Source organism: Macadamia integrifolia, chromosome 13 (genome assembly GCF_013358625.1).
Source record: "Macadamia integrifolia cultivar HAES 741 chromosome 13, SCU_Mint_v3, whole genome shotgun sequence".
NCBI classification, from domain to species: domain Eukaryota; kingdom Viridiplantae; phylum Streptophyta; class Magnoliopsida; order Proteales; family Proteaceae; genus Macadamia; species Macadamia integrifolia.
In genome coordinates this window covers 23,206,077-23,223,368 of record NC_056569.1, presented here as the reverse complement: position 1 = coordinate 23,223,368, position 17,292 = coordinate 23,206,077, and the positions used below count along the sequence as shown (strand labels likewise).

Below are 17,292 nucleotides of genomic sequence, written 5' to 3'. Positions count from 1 at the left end.
TTTCCAGCATTAGTTTCCTTTCTTTGTTATGTCTTTGTGTCCAAGCACTGTAAGGCTATTTAAAGCCCAACTATTATAATTAAAATGATAGATTTGAGTTAAACAAAATGATGCCTTATGTTGTTGTGCTATGGGATGCAGTTGGGTGAGATCAGTTTATGATGGAGGGCCTGTAGAGAAAGAGAAGAAATCCATGAGTGAACTCAGAATAGCAGGGAGAAGAGAAGAAATTACACAAGGGGGGAAGAAGTCACACGTCTTGCACCATACCTGGCACTAAACCTTCAATTCAATTCATTCTTCAAAATCTATCTAATACCTTGGGTTACATGCCTTTATATAATAAACTGAATTTTAAACTTGCCTAATTAAAATCTAAAACTGAAATAGAAACTACTAATTACTTCCTAAATTCTAACTAATGAAATTAGAAACAAAATATACTCAAATTGATAACTCCCTAATTGACTGACAACTACCCCAAATAAAAGATTACAATCTCCCCAAATAAAATAACTCATTATTTCCTAAATAAAATAAATCCTAAAATATTCTATTGATCCCAAAAATCAAATCAGATCCGGTTCATCTCGGCAGAGATTCTCAAGGGTCAACCCGGTTCAGCCTCAAATCTACATCAACTCCCCCAATGTTAAGAAAAACTCATCTACGAGTTTTAAAGAATGATAACAATAAAAACTCACGAATGGGGGCAAATTGCTTGTTGTCTGCATCGCGAGCAAAATCCATGATGTGAAGCTTTGGAAGTGCATTCAAGTCCAGAAAATCATGGGGAAGAACGAATTCATGATGGTGAACAACTGGCACTACATTGATGTCCTTTATTACGTGATCCATGATTATCTCACTTTCCGTTGTCATAACCTATTCCACAATAAGACGGTCTTCCACTTGTGTTGATGCCTCTGGTTCATCTTGTGGTTGTACTGGGGGTATCACTTTATTTGACTTAAACAATCCATGAAGATCAAATTTTCAACGCATGTGGTAAGCCTAAAGGGTGCACACATTGTTGTCACGATTAATAATACCGTCCCCGTTGTTCCAACCAACCTCGACCTAATTTAATGATGCGCTGAGGAGAGTCAAACACTATACAAAAAGCACCATCATAATGAGGAACAGAAAATTCAACAAATACATCATCCTCCGACTCAAAAAAAATCTAACTGGTCTCTGACAACATGTCCACCATAGATCTGGAGACAATTTTCATTTAGTCGCTCATCAATTAACAATTTAGCAGACTTTCCATTACGCAACCGCACTCGAAATTTGAACACAAAGGTATCCATAGCAATAATGGAAGGGTCAAATAAGAGTGGTAAATTGGTAAATAAACTGAAGTTTATACGGGCAATGGCACAATCGTAATTAGAGAAAGTTGAATTACAAACTCCCAAGAGTATGCACATATGGGATGGGAGGGGTAAACTTGGAAGTCAGAAATTAATTTTAGACAATAGGAAGATAATAATAGGAAGGGGGCAACTCTGGTAAATCAGGAAAAATGAAAAAAATAAAGAAATAAAGAGATCGTGGGATGGGGTTCACCGTCTTCTACTTGGAGATGAAACCAATGGAAACCAGAGGGGAAAAATTGAAGACCAGGGGCTATGGTATCTTCTGAAATCAGGTATGTTTCTCTGGCTCTTGTCCTCTCGTCTCTCTTTTCTTCTTCTCTTCTTCTCTTCTGCTCTTGCCTCACTTTTTTTTTTCACTTGTTTGAATCCTAGCAGGTGGGGGAGAAGCTCAACCAAGTATGTGTTCTGTCCTCTCGTCTCTCTTTTCTTCTTCTCTTCTTCTTCTTCTTCTTCTTCTTTTTTCTTTTTTCTGGTTTGGTCTTCTCTCTCTACTCTCTTCTTCTTTTCTTTTTCTTTTTCTGGTTGCTGATGGAGCCCTCAAAGAAGAGGTCCACTCGACGGTGATGGAAAAGAAAATGGGGCCGTCAACTGAAAACAAAAAAAAAAAGAAAAAGGATTGGAGCGCAAGAACCCTACAGGGAAGGGGTTCGACTAAAACAACAGAAAAAAAAGGGCAATGGAAAACAAAGGTGGAGGGTTTGCTTGTGGATCGATGATGACAAGGAGGGTTTGTGTCGCTGCGGAAGATGATTTTTTTTTTTTTTGACTGTTTTTAGTCTCTAAAGAAATCAGAACTGAGAAGTGGAAGAAGATAGGGAGGAAAGAGAACGGAGGAAATGACCCTTTGGCTCTGATACCACTTGATGGAGGGCCTGTAGAGAAAGAGAAGAAATCTATGAGTGAACTCAGAGTTACAGGGAGAAGAGAAGAAATTACATAAGGGGGGAAGGAGTCACACGTCTTGCACCAGTCACACGTCTTGCACCATACCCGGCACGAAAACCTTTAATTCAATTCATCATTCAGAATCTCTGTCTAATACTTAGGGTTACATGCCTTTATATAATAAATTGAATTTAAAACTTGCCTTATTAAAATCTAAAACTGAAATAAAAACTACTAATTACTTCCTAAATTCTAACTAATGAAATTAGAAGCAAAATAAACTCAAATTGGTAACTCCCTAATTGACTAACAACTACCAAAAATAAAAATTACATATCTCCCCAAATAAAATAACTCATTATTTCCTAAATAAAGTAAATCCTAAAATATTCTATTGATCCCAAAAATCAAATCAGATCTGGTTCGTCTCGACAGAGATTTCCCGAAGGGTCAACCCAATTCAGCCTCAAATCTGCATCAGTTTAAAGTATCTTTGATACGATACGATACCCTCCGATACATATCTTAAATTTAGCCGACTGACACAATGACCAATACTAATACTTTAACCCTTGAACTTTAGCATAGCATAACGCATCTTCAATACGATTAGATATCCTCCGATACATATCTTAAATTTAGCCGACCAATACCGATACTTTAATCATTTGAGATGCTCATTCACTAATTCTTCCTCCCCCTGCTCAACCCCTCCATTGATTCTTTTTATTTTCTTTATTTTTCTTCTTTGTTTCAATTTGTGAGAGAGTGATTTGAGAGCGGAAGGACATGGTTTGAAGACCCTACAATCATCCTTCAACAAAGACTCAGATCAGCTACAGAATAGAGATTGATTCCAGCAAATCTCCAAGTTTCCATTTTCTTATTCAAGCACCAAATCTTCCAGATTTGGAAGCACCTTGGCCAGACCTTTTGAGGGCTTGTTCCTGGCCACAAGAGAGGCACTTGACCAGCCCCTTGCTGTCTTCGGTGGCCTGTAACAGTGATGTAGCAGCGCTACGATGGATCGACCCAAACCCACCCCAGAACCCGAACCCGAACCAGAACCAATACCAGATCCAATTCAGGATCAAAGTTTACTGATTTGGTTCAAGATTATTGGAGTATTCTTGGGTTTTATTTTCTTCGTAATCTTTTATTTTAGGTAGTTTCTAAATAGGTAACGAGTTTCCAATTTGAGTCCTTTGTTTCTAATTCTGTTAGTCCAGATTCTAGGAGATTTTATTTTTATTTTAGTCTTTGACTTTAATTAGGAAGCTGTAATTTTAGTTTATTATAAATAAGGCATGTAACCCAAGTTGAGTTGTGAAATTGCCTGTGTGGCAGCTCTCTCCCCGCCCCCCTTCTCTCTCTTATTTCCTCTTCCTTCCCCCTTCTCTCTCTTATTTCCTCCTTGTCCAGCGAGACAAGCCCCCCTCTCTTCTTCCTTGCGATCTCTCTGCCTCCCTTCTTCTCCTATCTTTCTTACTTCCCTCTTTATTTCTTCTTATTCTTCTTCTCTGGTTTTCTTCTCGGTTTCCCTGTTTGCCGACTGTAGCAGCCCATCAAATTTGGTTCAATCTTCTTCATACCCAAATCTGTTGGTCTGAGACTTAAGAGGAGCAGTAGCAAACCCTACGGCGATTCAGATATTTGAATCTGACATCAAAAGCACTCCTGATTTGTGAGTTCCACAGCGTTCCAGAACTGATATTCACCCTACCATAAGATACCCATTTGGATCCATATCTGAGCCAGCAATTACCGCTGGTTCCTGTTTCAGCAGAGCTCTATTGGTCTTAAGATTGTTAGAAGTCACTTGCATCCTCATGGTTCAAGCTAAGATTCTGGTCAAAGGTTATACTCATCTGGGCGATCAGAAATCCTAAGATTTCAGTTCCTGTGATCGATCCTATTGAGAACTCTAGCTTTGATTCATGGCTGATCTTGCAGCTACTGCCTCTGCCACATCCCAGTATCTATTCTGAAAATCAAGCTTTCTGGTTGGTGTTCTTGTGGTTTGGGATCAGTGTGATTGAGGGTTGAAGAGCTTCTTCCAAAACCCTGGATCCATTGGGGCTTAACTTGAGGGAGTCCTTTGACTCCTTTCAGCCTTCAACCTCTGCTGGTCTTCATACTTGGCTGTCTTGAGGTTGAAGACAACCTCATAAAGTGGTGATTTGTTTAACTTTATTCTAATATCTCATACCTCCCTTTCCCCACTTTATTACAACCTACCATTGATTTTATCTTCCATTCCAAGAATACCCTCTCCCCTTTATACGTTACTCTTCTTCTAAGTGGGAATTCAAAAGTCTTCTAGGTCTTTGCCCTTTGTGTTAAAAGTCCTTTTGTTTTACTCCCTTATTGTTGCCCCTACTTTAACCTCTTATTTACACCCTGCCATCAAGTTGAATGCTATTACTAGTTTGTCCCTAGCCAATAAATAGTAATCCCTCTTCAAATCCTATTGCTTCTTTATTTGCTAATAACTCCTTGAGAGTTCTGGTATATTACAAACTTCCATTAATTCAGATATTTGTGCTCTTTATTTAAGTGGGCCACGGCCATCCTAGTTGGGTCTTTTGGGAGCCATCGGCCCCCCATTAAGCAGCTTCAGCAACCTTTTCTTTCAAAGTTTCCCAACCTGGCCCCCAGATTAAGAGCCAGCAGATCTCCCTCATCTGCAGACAGAATCAAGAGTCCATTGAAAGGACTTATTTGAGTACCATAAGGAGGTTGGCTATTGGAATCCTCTAGCTGCTGTTCTTGAAGGTAAACTTTAGTTTCCTAATTGGGAACCTCTTCTCAGATCTCCCAAACTTGAGATCAATTTGTAAGATCAGATCACAAGTGATCCATCCCTGGTAGGATCTTTCGTACATTCAATAAAAATCAGATTCAGGGACAGATAAGATAAATAGAACAGAAAATGAAAATGAAGGGAAATATGGGTGTAGGGGAATTGCTATCTCAGCCTGGATCTCTCACCCTCAGCTATCTCAGCTGATGATCATCCTTTCTCAAGGAATAATTTACAGACAGCAAAAAAAAAATTTCATTCAATCAAATTTGGGTACAATGATGTAGCCCTTACAATATAATATAGAAGACTCAAAAACTGACTCAAACGCAAAAAGGAAAGGCCTAAGTGCCTAACCTAATCCTTAACTAATTGGGAAAGCTAAACTGACAAGGAAATTGAAATAACAAAGAAAATAGACTCAAAACAGGACTCTAACTAAACTAATCAATTAAATCTCGTTTTCCTACTTTGTACCCATATTATAGGCCCATTAAAGGGCGCACTACAAAGAAAACCCATGGGATCAAAGGCCCAACACCTACATAACCCAACCCAAGACTTATTTCCAATAAAATAAGCCCTTTAAGTGACTTATCTGCATCATGTAAGGTGCCAAAAATAATAGAATGTGGAGACAAGTGACTTATCTACATCATGTTGGAAATCAGCCTCCGAATATGTTCTCTTTATGCAGACATTGAATTTTGTCACCCCAAGAATTGTACCAACAGTGATGACTGGAGTCTCCTGGATTCTCATCAGAAATCTCAATCTCAGAATTTGCAAGGCTTCTCTTAAGAAAATGACCAAAATGCCCCTACCATTAATTTACTTTCAAATCTCCCCAAATTAGTCCCAAACTTTGTACACCAGTGTGTTTCATCATTAGAAACCATGTCCTAAAAAATGGTGTTAATACGGTTAGATTTAGCCATAACTTTAGGCGAATTACTGTGTACTGGCTCTAAGAACTGGGGACCAACTTTTGACCTTGTTCTTGGCCAAATCTCTACCCAATTCTTGCATCATCGGATAGAACATCTTAATACATTTCCAACGACACCTGGAACGTGAAAATCGGACCTGCAGATTGAAAGATATCGCTGTCTGAAGTTTACAACAAAAAGTTTCTATTTTGGGCAATCAAAGGTTGTCACATCATTTTTACCTTAATTGACACCTCATCGATGTCTCTCTCTTCTCCTTAATTACCAAAATGCGACCCCTTATCCTTTTTTTTCCTTCCCCATTTGGTTGTTGTTTAGACAACACACACCAAACCCCCTTCCCTTACTTTAAGGCCACCAATACAAACCCCCCCCCTCCACTCTTGCTTTACCTTTAGCCAATAGGAGTTCCCCCTTTTAGGCCCAACTAACCCCAAGTTACCACATGTCCCCCCTCTTTTTTAACCCAAAATTACCCTTCCCCTCACTCCCCATTAAACCTAATGCCCTTACTTTTTCCCTATTTCTTCCCATACTACCCCTTCCTCACCCCTTTGCTTATAAATGCCCAAGCTCCCTCCTCAGTTGTCTCCTCCCCTTGACCAAAAACAGTCCCAAATACCCCTCTCTTGAGTTGCTTCCCCATTGACATCCCACCACCGAATTCCTCACCCTCTCTCCTTCCTTAGACAAGTGAGGAAAGGAGAAGGAAGGAAGAAGAGAAGGAGAAAGAAGAAGGTGCAACCTTACACAACATCCCTCTCTTCTCCCTTGGCAGTAAACACCCTCTCTCTGTCTCCCCCCCCCCCCCCCAAAAAAAACACCACACCGGAGAAAACCCATCTCCATCCCTTCTCCTTCTCCCTCTTGCCACCTGCTACTTCCTATCCCTTCCACTAACACTCCACCCAAACACACACCACACATTGCACTCACTCACATCAGCACTCACACACATCACTCACACCCTATCACCCCACTCATCATTCACTCATACACTCTCACACCAATGCACACTCAAGCACATCCCACCCGATTCACTCACACCCAGCCATCCCACCTGAGCCAAAACCTCTCCTTCCCCTTTGCTGCCTACACAAACACATACACACACTACACAAACCCACACCTGATTCATCCCATCTCTTCCTTCCCCTTGCTGTCCAGCATGCACACACTTACACACACACACACACACACACACCCCCTTGGGATCCCCATACCCAAATACACCCACACACAGCCCACTCTCTAACCACTATTGACTCACACAGTACCAAACACACAGTCCACACTACTTACACCCAAATCTGCATCCTCACAGCCCTTCTTGCATTTCCCCCCTTTCATGGTACCCTCTCTCCCCCACCCCCCAACCCCCTCTCTTAGAAAAATGAGGTAAGGGAAAGAGAAGAGGAAATGAAGGAGGGTTCTCTTCCAAACCAATGGAAGCAAGAAATACCCCTCCACTTGTCCTCCCCTCCATGTGCTTACTATGACCCAAAGAGAGAGAGAGAGAGGCAGAGAAATGGCTCTTTTTCAATCCATGAATGTAGAGCCAAAAACTCCACCAGAATTGCCAGTATTTCCCCCACCCCTAGTGGAACACCTGCAAAAATTCCCCCAAGAGACTGAGTATCTGAGATCCCCCTTTGGCTCCAAGTTGTGACAAGAGTCGCCAGAGTAGTTGAAATACTGTCGATTGGGCCCCCCGCACCTCTAAGTTGGTACATTTCCCAGGTAAATCAGAACTGAAAGGGTATGCACTCGTTGCTTACATTTTCATTTTCATTTTCATTTCAATTATAGTATGTGTAGGTATTTACTTAAATATTTTATGCATATTTCTAATATTGTAAGTGCATGCATTCACCAAATATTTTGTTCATTAAGTTGCAAATAATTAGTCTATTTCCAGCACTTTAATGTCTATTTTAATTGCTTTAAATTGTTAAGCAATAATTAGATTTTCTGTCCAAGTTTAACCATGTTTATTAATATTTATCTTTTTTCCCCTTGGGGGTATTTTGGTCATTTTGTCATGTCTAGGGTAAAATTATTTTATCTATGAAAATACTGCATGTTTTAATGTCATTAAGTCATGATTTAAAAAGTTTCTGCATTTAGATATAATTTCATTGCATTTATCTTATGTCTTAGTCCCCCAAAGTAATTTTGTCATTTTACACATTTTAATGTTTAATATTTATCAAAGTTAGATGTTATTAATTTTTCATCATGTTAAACATAGATTAGGTGTTTGATTGATTTGCATGTCAACCTTAGAGTTAGGTTTGATTAATCAGGGAAATATAATATTAAGTAGATTAATTAGGTGCATAACACATATAAACAACAAGTATACAATAAGAGTTTGGTCTAGGAATACCAATTTCGGTCGGGCGTTCTAGGGTACGAGATACCACACCTTCCCCAAGCATAAACTGACACTTACCCAAAGACCTAGGGCAGACATTTGCCTTATCCAATAGAGTCATTTTCCTTCTCCGAATGGGGGAGATATTTACTGGTCCTAAACCCCTGATCTAGGTGGCGACTCCCTTTTACCCGTTCACCTTCTTGTGAGGTGGGTGGGTACCACAGTCCTTAACGAACCCCATGAGACTTGATTTGCCTCTATCCCCCCCCACCCCGAGTGTGTCGGATTTTCATCCAGTGCACCTACACTTTGGCTCTACACAAGGCCTTTCTTGTTGTAATTGAAGGCGACTCCCTTTTACCCGTTCACCTTCTTGTGAGGTGGGTGGGTACCACAGTCCTTAACGAACCCCATGAGACTTGATTTGCCTCTATCCCCCCCCCACCCCCAGTGCGTCGGATTTTCATCCAGTGCACCTACACTTTGGCTCTACACAAGGCCTCTCTTGTTGTAATTGAAGACTCAAAACAATACCAAAACAGAATCGTTACTCAAAACTCAACTCAATAACTCAGCCTTATCCCAAGTCCCAACTAAATGGGGTCGGCTACATGAATCTAATTAAAGATAGCAAAAGAAATGCAAAAGTAAAAGGGAAGGAATATCATACAATGGATCAGTAAATTCTAACCCAAATGAGGTCAGCTAAATGGATTGTTGCCCTCCAACCAGATCTATTCGAGGTCATACTTGGGAAAATACTTAAACTATGCATGTCTTTCCTCACTACTTATCCTATGGTCATTTTAGGCTTGCCCCTAACTATTTTAGCTCTCCTTCAGCCTAAATCAGATCACTCCTCCTTACTAGTGCACCCTAAGGCCTCCCATTGAACATGGTCATACTACCTCAAACAGTTATCTCGAAGCTTATAATAAATCGAGGAAACTCCGAAATCATCTCTAATATGGTCATTACTTACTTTCTCCTTCTTAGTTTTGCCGCACATCCATCTCAACGTCCTCATCTCTGCTACGCATAACTTATCTATATGGCACTTCTTAACTGCCTAGCATTCTGCCCCATATATCATATAACCGGTCTAACGACTGTCCTATAAAACTTTCCTTTAAGCTTTAAAGGAATGCATCAGTCACACAACACTCAGGATACACCTCTCCATTTCATCTATCCCACTTTAATCCTCTGTGAAACATCATCCTCTATATCACCTTCTTTATTAATGATGGACCCTAAATACCTAAAACGATCACTTTGTGGTACCTCTCTCTCTCCTCAATTTTCACCATTTCATTATCCATCATAGTGTGACTAAATTTACACATCATATACTTCGTCTTCTTTCTACTTATCTTAAAACCTCTCGATTCCAAGGTTAATCTCCATGGCTCTAGTTTAATGTTAATCCCAGTTTTTATCTCCTCCACCAAAACAATATCATTAGCAAAGAGCATACACCACGGAACCTTCTTGAATGTTCCTAATTAAATCATATATGATAAGCGCAAACAAACAAGGCTTCAAGAAAATCCTTAATGTGGCCCAATTGTAACTAAGAAATCACTTCCTTACCCTCCCACAGATCTCACACTAGTCACCATGTCCTCACATATCTTAAATTATGTCTACATATTTACTCAATACCCTTCTCTTCTCTAGTACATGTCAGATTAGCTCTCTAGGAACTTTATCATATGCTTTTTCTAGGCCAATAAAGACCAAATGGAGATCCTTCTTGCAGGCTCTAAATCTTTCTAGTAGCCTCCTGTGTAAGTACATAGTTTTTTTGTGGATCTACCAAGCATAAAACCAAATTTGTTTTCCGAGGTAGTAGTTTCTCTTCTCAGGTGTGCTTTAATAACCTTCTCCCACAGTTTCATCGTATGGCTCATTAAATTTATACCTCCATAGTTATTGCAACTCTGAATATCACTTTTATTTTTGTAGATTGGAACTACAGTGCTTCTCCTCCAATCATCTAACATTGTCCTTGTGTTCAAAATTTTGTTAAAAAGATTGGTTAACCAAAATAATCCTAAGTTTTCCCACACCTCTATTGGGACCTCATCAGGGCTTGGTATCTTGCCTACTTTCATCTTTCTCAAGGCTTTTATAACTTCAGTCACTCTATCCTTTCGTATATATCTATAACGTGTGGTGTCTCTTGATAAGTAATGCATTCTTCTAGGTCACTCTTACTCTGAATGTCTCCATTTAGTAGACCAAAGAATTAGTTTTTCCCATCTCTTCATAATGCATTCATCACTTATTAGAACTCTATCATCATCAATTTTAAGTTTTTAACACATCTCACATGGTCAAAATCTTACTCCTTTCTCTCAAACAGATTCATGACTCAGAATAAAATTCCAGATTAGGGAGAACTACCAAATAGCAAAATCAAATGGTCAAACTGGAACAGAACTCAAGGTAAAAATTCAGATCGATCCAACGATTGGATCTGGAACAACTAAACAATCCTAATTTCTTTTAGAGAAGGATATATCAGTCAATTCACAGTTCTGATTAAAAAACAAACAGCAGAATTATAAAGTTAGATAAACACTGTTATTAAGAAGTAGATCTCAGAATTAATGACCTAACAGAACATGTAAATCGATTCACCAGTCAGAGAGAAAAGGATTCAACTCTGAAAACAAGGGCAGAATTGGAAATAAGAAATATCTCCAGATCAGTAACTCTGATCAGTGAGAATTTCTGGTCGAAGGTCTTTTACGAGATGATGAACAACTCTTCAAAAAGTAAGGATGATCTGATGGTCAGACTCCCTCAGCTGTAATTCATGTCAAAAAAAAAAAAAAAAAACCCTTGCATTTGAGAAGAGGGAGGAAGAAAAATAATTACAAGCGAAAAACATTCGAGCTTCACACCGCAAGGTGGTCGGAAGAATAGAACACCAACCAGCTTAGATCAAACACAAGCATGGTTTAAAAACTCGGCAAGATCTCGCCCTATTATCTCACTATTTGAAAATGGCGAAACGAGTTGAGAGGCAATATGTAAAAAGTGCAATATCTTTGTCGAGATCTCTCGACTCCTCTCAAGACCAAATCACATGGGGCACATATATAATTTCGACCGTCAACTCGACCCAACTCAACATAACTTGACATATCTCGCCCTGCAGTGAAGAAAAAATGAACTTTTGGTGGATTTTCTTGCCAAATTTCTCCTCTATAGTGTAGATTAACAACTTTAACACTTGGAGATTGGAGATTATCACTTCATTATCAACCTTTGGAAATCATTTTCTTCTCCAGAGCAGTTTTAGGTAAAAACAACTTCTCAAAACCATTTTTTCATAGAAACATGGTCAATAATTATTTGTTTTTATCGTGGAATAGCCTAGGCTGAAGGGCCCGAAGACTATTTACATAGGGTATCAAGTCAAAGTATCATTTCGGTTTGATTTTAAAAAAAAAAAATGATGCTTCCATTGTGTTTAGAAGGCCTAAAATAGGGTAAATGACAAGTTTTATGGGCTACAACAACCATATGGCCACCTAGACCAACCACCGCGTCGACAGGGAAAAAATACGAGATCTCACCAGATCTCTCTTTTTTGGTTTAGCGAGATCGAGATCTCAAACCTTGAACACAAGGGATGGTGTTCACAAATGGAGAAGAAGAGCAACAATAGCTTATTGTTTCAAAATCAAAATCATAGGTAAGAAATAAGCTCATGGTTTGCTTTTATTAGCAACTAAAAGAAAGAGTTTGAGATGGAGTTGGCTTGGAAGATCCCTAGCTGACTCCACATTACAATACACAATCACTTTTAAAGTTTAATTAGCCTATATAAACTTTAATGTGAACTCTATTCAGAAGCAAATAAAATATCTAACAACTTAAAATATCACTTAACTAACTTATTCCGTATGCCTAGCCTCTACACAAATTATAGGCTCATTAAAGTGGCCCATTACAATGTAAACCCATGGGATCAAAGGCCCAACACAGATATAACCCAACCTATGGCTTATTTCCTCTAAAGAAGTCCATTTAAGCAAACATAAACACTTAAACAAAAGAGAACTAACTTAAAACACTAAGAAACTAGCTTAAAACAGAAATTAAAAAACTAAACAAACTAGGCTACACTAGGCTGGCCTCTCTTGGATCTCCTATAGTAGGTTTTCAGATCTGCATCACTGACACAATAGGCAGTATCGTATACAATTCATCCTAGATGGTTCCTTCACTCCTAACTGACAGGAAGTAGAAAGTGGTTTAGAAGCTAATTACACATCATTCATCTAGTTTTAAGGCAAATTAGTTAGTCCAATAACTCAAACACTACTCTGAAAGCCAACTCTCAATTGACTATATTATAAACGGTAAAGTAGGAATGTATCTGTGCAATTTCATGGCTCCTTTTTTTTTTCCCCTCTTTGTGCAATCGTTTTTCTATTGCCACAAGACTAGAGAGTATCCTAGACTAATACCATGTTTTTTCATGTGAGAGGGTGATCCGGCAATCTTGAGCAAATGGATACCTAGATAATAGACTAGATTGGCCACATGTCAAATTTCAGACTTAAATTCAACCATATACCCTTCCATGTGTTCAAATATTTCCTTGTATTTTCAGCCATCCATTTCTTTTTAGAATAATTTCATTTTCCACTAGATTTTCGAACCTTGTTTTACCACTTGGCCAACTTTGTTTTAATGTAAAACTAGGTTGACAAGTAACCTAATCCCAATGCTACATGACAATCTCAGAGAACATGCCAAAATCAAGCACAACAGGCAATATAATAACAGATCATATCAAAGGATGAAAACAGATCAAGGGTCAGAATACCGATCTCAAAATTATGGTTTCTGGATCAGATCAGGAACATATATGAAAGGTTAGTTTACATGATGAAATAGGATCAGTAATAGTATGGAAAAATACGTCTAAACACCAAAGAAATCGGAAACAAACATATCCCTGCTATCAATTTCAGTCTCAAGTCTAAAAACAGGGTACAGTCACTACAGAACATAATTGAGGGGATTTTCAATAACTTAAAATCAGGTGGTCTGATAGGGCTGTAATTTTGGTCGAGCCTCACAATATGGGGTGCATCTTCGATCCAAATTTGAGCCTAATCAGATGGTTGGTTTGTCCAGGAGAGAGAAGGATTAGAGAGCAAGAAATTCTAGAATTTCTGGGAGAACTGCGAAAGGACCAGATTCAAATACCTGTTGGTGGTTGCAGCAGTAGTAGATCTTTGAGTAATGGAAAAAAGAAGAAGATGGCTTGAAGAAGAGAACCTCTTGGGCTTCACATTGCAAAAAGTCAATTGGATCAAACACCAGTTCCATCAGCCTTGATCAAACACAAGACAAATCTCCATGGAGAAGGCAGCAGCAGCTGCAGCTACAGCAATTGTTATCTTCAAATCTTGGAGCTATAGGAACCTCCATGCTTGTACTTATAGTTAAAACAAAAGGGGGGCAAGTCCTCCAATTTGGAAAGTCTCAAAAATGGAAACTTCTAATTGGATGCTTATTACATAAGTTTCTAAAAACTGAAAATAGAAACAAGCAAAAAAAGGAAACTAATGACTTGACTCAACTAATAAGTTAAACCCTAATAACAAAGACAAACAACTTAAATTGAACCCAACTAAAAAGAAAACTAATGTAAAAGGAAAGAAATCAGCAAATCCCGTCTGCAACCTTAATACCCCCAGTTTAGACCCATAAAAGTGGCCTACTATACTCAAACACATGGGATCGAAGGACCAACATGTATGGAACCCAACCCTACGTTTATTCCTAATAAAACAAGCCTCTTTCGGTGATGAATCTGAATCATGTTTTGGCCGAAACTTGACATGTCAGCAGGGGACCTTCAGGCCCTGTCCACAAAATTTCAGCCTGCCAAATAACTACCACATGGCAGATATTTGTGCCAATCTACAGAAACTCTCTATACCTGCTAGGCTAGAAAACCTTCATCCTTTTCTTTATTTTCCTTTTTCTTTAGAGAAACTAAGAAGGCATCCTTAAAGGGCCATGCTCAACAGAACAATATGAGAATCTAAAAATGAAAAAATGGAAAGCTCAAAATCTACTTTTCTTCATACAATACACTTTCATCTTTGGCAAAGGCATCTAAACCCCTTGTGTATCTACAAGACTACAGCTAGCCATAAACAGCATCCCACGTAGTTTCTTAAATTACAAAAATATAAGTACCAAGAAGTATCATTAATGCAATAAAAAACAATGTAATTGCTATGAGAATCATGAGATGAAGCCATGAAAATTCATTCTTTATATGTGCTTCATATTCAGACCTTTGTAAGTGCACATTATATTAGTGTTCAATTTTTCATATAACTGACACAATACATAAACTTAACAAAGAAGAGTTTGATTTTGTTATTCTAGTGACTAATCTACGTATGACACTGGTTTTCAAGGGCAAAGAGAAGTTACAAATCATCCTGTACCTGCATGATACAGAGAGTTCCATATCGACAAAGGTCAACACCCTCACAATCAAAACCAATGACCAAATGCCTGTCAGGAGAGGGTTCCAAAAATTCAGGTGGAAGTTGAGATGAATGGGTGACAATGTGGATGGGAACTGGTGAAAATCTCACATCATTGTCTTCACATTTTCCACCTGTAAAGTATAAAAAGACATCAAAAATTAGCTGAATTCCGAATAAAAAGATGAAATTTAAACACGACATCAATAAGGAAAAGAGTGAGAAAAAGTGAGCAGCGAACAGGTCAAGAAGGAAAACTGAAGAGCATAACGAGTGTAGATTTGAGTTGACTTAATTTAATTCACAAATATCGCAGTTAATAATCCATAAAAGCATGAATTCCAACAATTACAAATGAAATCACAACAAAAGCAACCAGATAGATGAGGACCAACAGAAAATGAAGGAATGACTATGGTACGGTCATTACAACACTCAGTTGTTCATGTTGTTATGTTCAATCAAGTATAAAACCAATTAATATCCCTTCAACTCCCCTCCCAGCTCCCCCCCATCAAGTATAATCCCTTCAACTAGATAACCCGTGAATAAGATCTAAAGACTGAGGAGGGAGGAAAATGAACCTCACAAGTCATTGCATTATTACTTGTCAAGGTTTATTAGCATAAAAAAACACTTCTCCCCCTGTAGTTCCTCTCCCAATTTCCTCACCCAACAACTTGGTACTTAGGAGTAATGGCGTATTAGTATGACGTACTGTTGTCTCTCCAGCATCCCATCCCTCATGCTTTCAGGGGAAAAAACAAAGGAATAGTAAACAATAAACAAAGCATAGAAAAGGATAAACTGTGAAGGGAGCAGGTTTTATGGATGGGCAGGTCCATAAGGTATCAATGGACCGCACACTAGCCATGGCACAGGTAAGAAGGGGCCGGGTCCCAGGGTCTGCTTCCCACAAGTCTAAATTTCAGCCCTAATTGATTTGGCAAAATGGTCAAAGAAAGCTAATCAAGGCCTACCAAGAGGGTGCATGCTAATAGAGGAAAATTATATGATCGAATTTGAGCATGAAATTAAACAAGTGCATTATCCAGACCATTTCCTAGATATCCAACTGTTGGAATTGCCACACCATCCTTCCGCATGGTACAGCTAGTTGCGCCATCCATAAGATCTTTCGCCAACCGTAATAATTAAATAAAGAAAACTAAAAAATCTAAAATAAATAATAACAGGTTGCGTGACATAGAAGTCAAATTTGCAAACCTCAAATCATTCAAAAGTTATACAATAACATTGCAGAGAAGGCTATGATCCACAGACGCCATTTAATCTCCCTGGACAAGAGATAACATAGCCACCTCAATGAGACATTAATTTTCATAAAAACTACTCTTTGTCATGCCACAAGCCAGGTGAATCACATAAATCATCAACACCACTTTGAGCTAAGCTATCAGGAGCAATAAATCAGATGCCTAAATTATATAAAGTCCAGAGCTGAAATGTTTCTGTCTATAGACGAAATGGTCACGTTCAGAAACAAGCTACATGATCCAAGTTTAAAACCATCAAAGGCCAAAGTCAATCCACACACACACACCCAAAAAAAAAAAACCCCACCTCATGAACAACAGATGATAACTCCAGTCCCAAAATCCAACTTTTATTCAAAGCCGAACAAAAATAAAATAAATTAAATTAAATTAACTGCAAGAAACAGTAGCGTATACTGCAATAAAACACATGTCTGAAACAATAGGAAAACGAGAAGAAGAAACGAAATTGAGAAACGATAAGCACACGAGCTCCAACAACATAACAATCCAAAAAAGTGCAGCTTCCACGCACAACAAATAATCAACAGTCAGCCGAAAACCCAAAACAAAAGGTATATAATTAATAAAACCCACGAAGCCAAAAAGTTCAGAATGTTGCAATTTCATAGTTTCGATCAGAAGGAAACACGCAATAACACATAAGTACCTGAGTCTGAAGGGATAGGAACGTAAGTCTGATGAGAAGGAGCAGAAGCCATGTGATCGCCCCTCCTAGGGGGTCAAAATCTTGTAAGAAGCCCAATGGAAAGGATAAAAATCGGAAGTTTGATCTCTGGATTTCCTTTTTCCAGTTTTCCCCAACCCGATTTAGTAATTACACACACATGTCCCATGAGGCAATCAAAGTTTTCAGGCCATGGTCCCCTTATCTCGTACTTGTATCAACCGGTTGTCAACCAGCCGAGACGATCAGACCTGAGCTTGAGCTTATCCTCCTCTTAAGGGTGTCAAAATCCAACCCGACCGGAATCAATCAAACAAAACCGGAATAACCCAAAACCCAAACCTTTTTTTTTTTATGAAAAAACCGAACCCTTATCTATTGTTTCAAA

At 38.7% G+C, this 17,292-nt stretch overlaps 1 protein-coding gene across 2 annotated transcripts in view; it reads right to left on the bottom strand.

Moving 5' to 3' along the window:
• Positions 1–17,092, bottom strand: part of LOC122058756 (piRNA biogenesis protein EXD1) — an 81,759-nt gene extending 64,667 nt beyond the window's left edge. Inside the window, exons 1-2 of one of the 2 annotated variants that reach the window (XM_042621429.1) lie at positions 16,887–17,092; positions 14,898–15,073 (exon numbers count right to left, since the gene is read on the bottom strand). In XM_042621429.1, coding sequence (XP_042477363.1) covers positions 14,898–15,073; positions 16,887–16,938 — 228 coding nt within the window. In that variant the 5' untranslated portion in view covers positions 16,939–17,092. The remainder of the gene's footprint in view (positions 1–14,897; positions 15,074–16,886) is intronic. The other variant, XM_042621428.1, reaches the window with a different exon arrangement.
• Between the last annotated feature and the right edge of the window lie 200 nt (positions 17,093–17,292).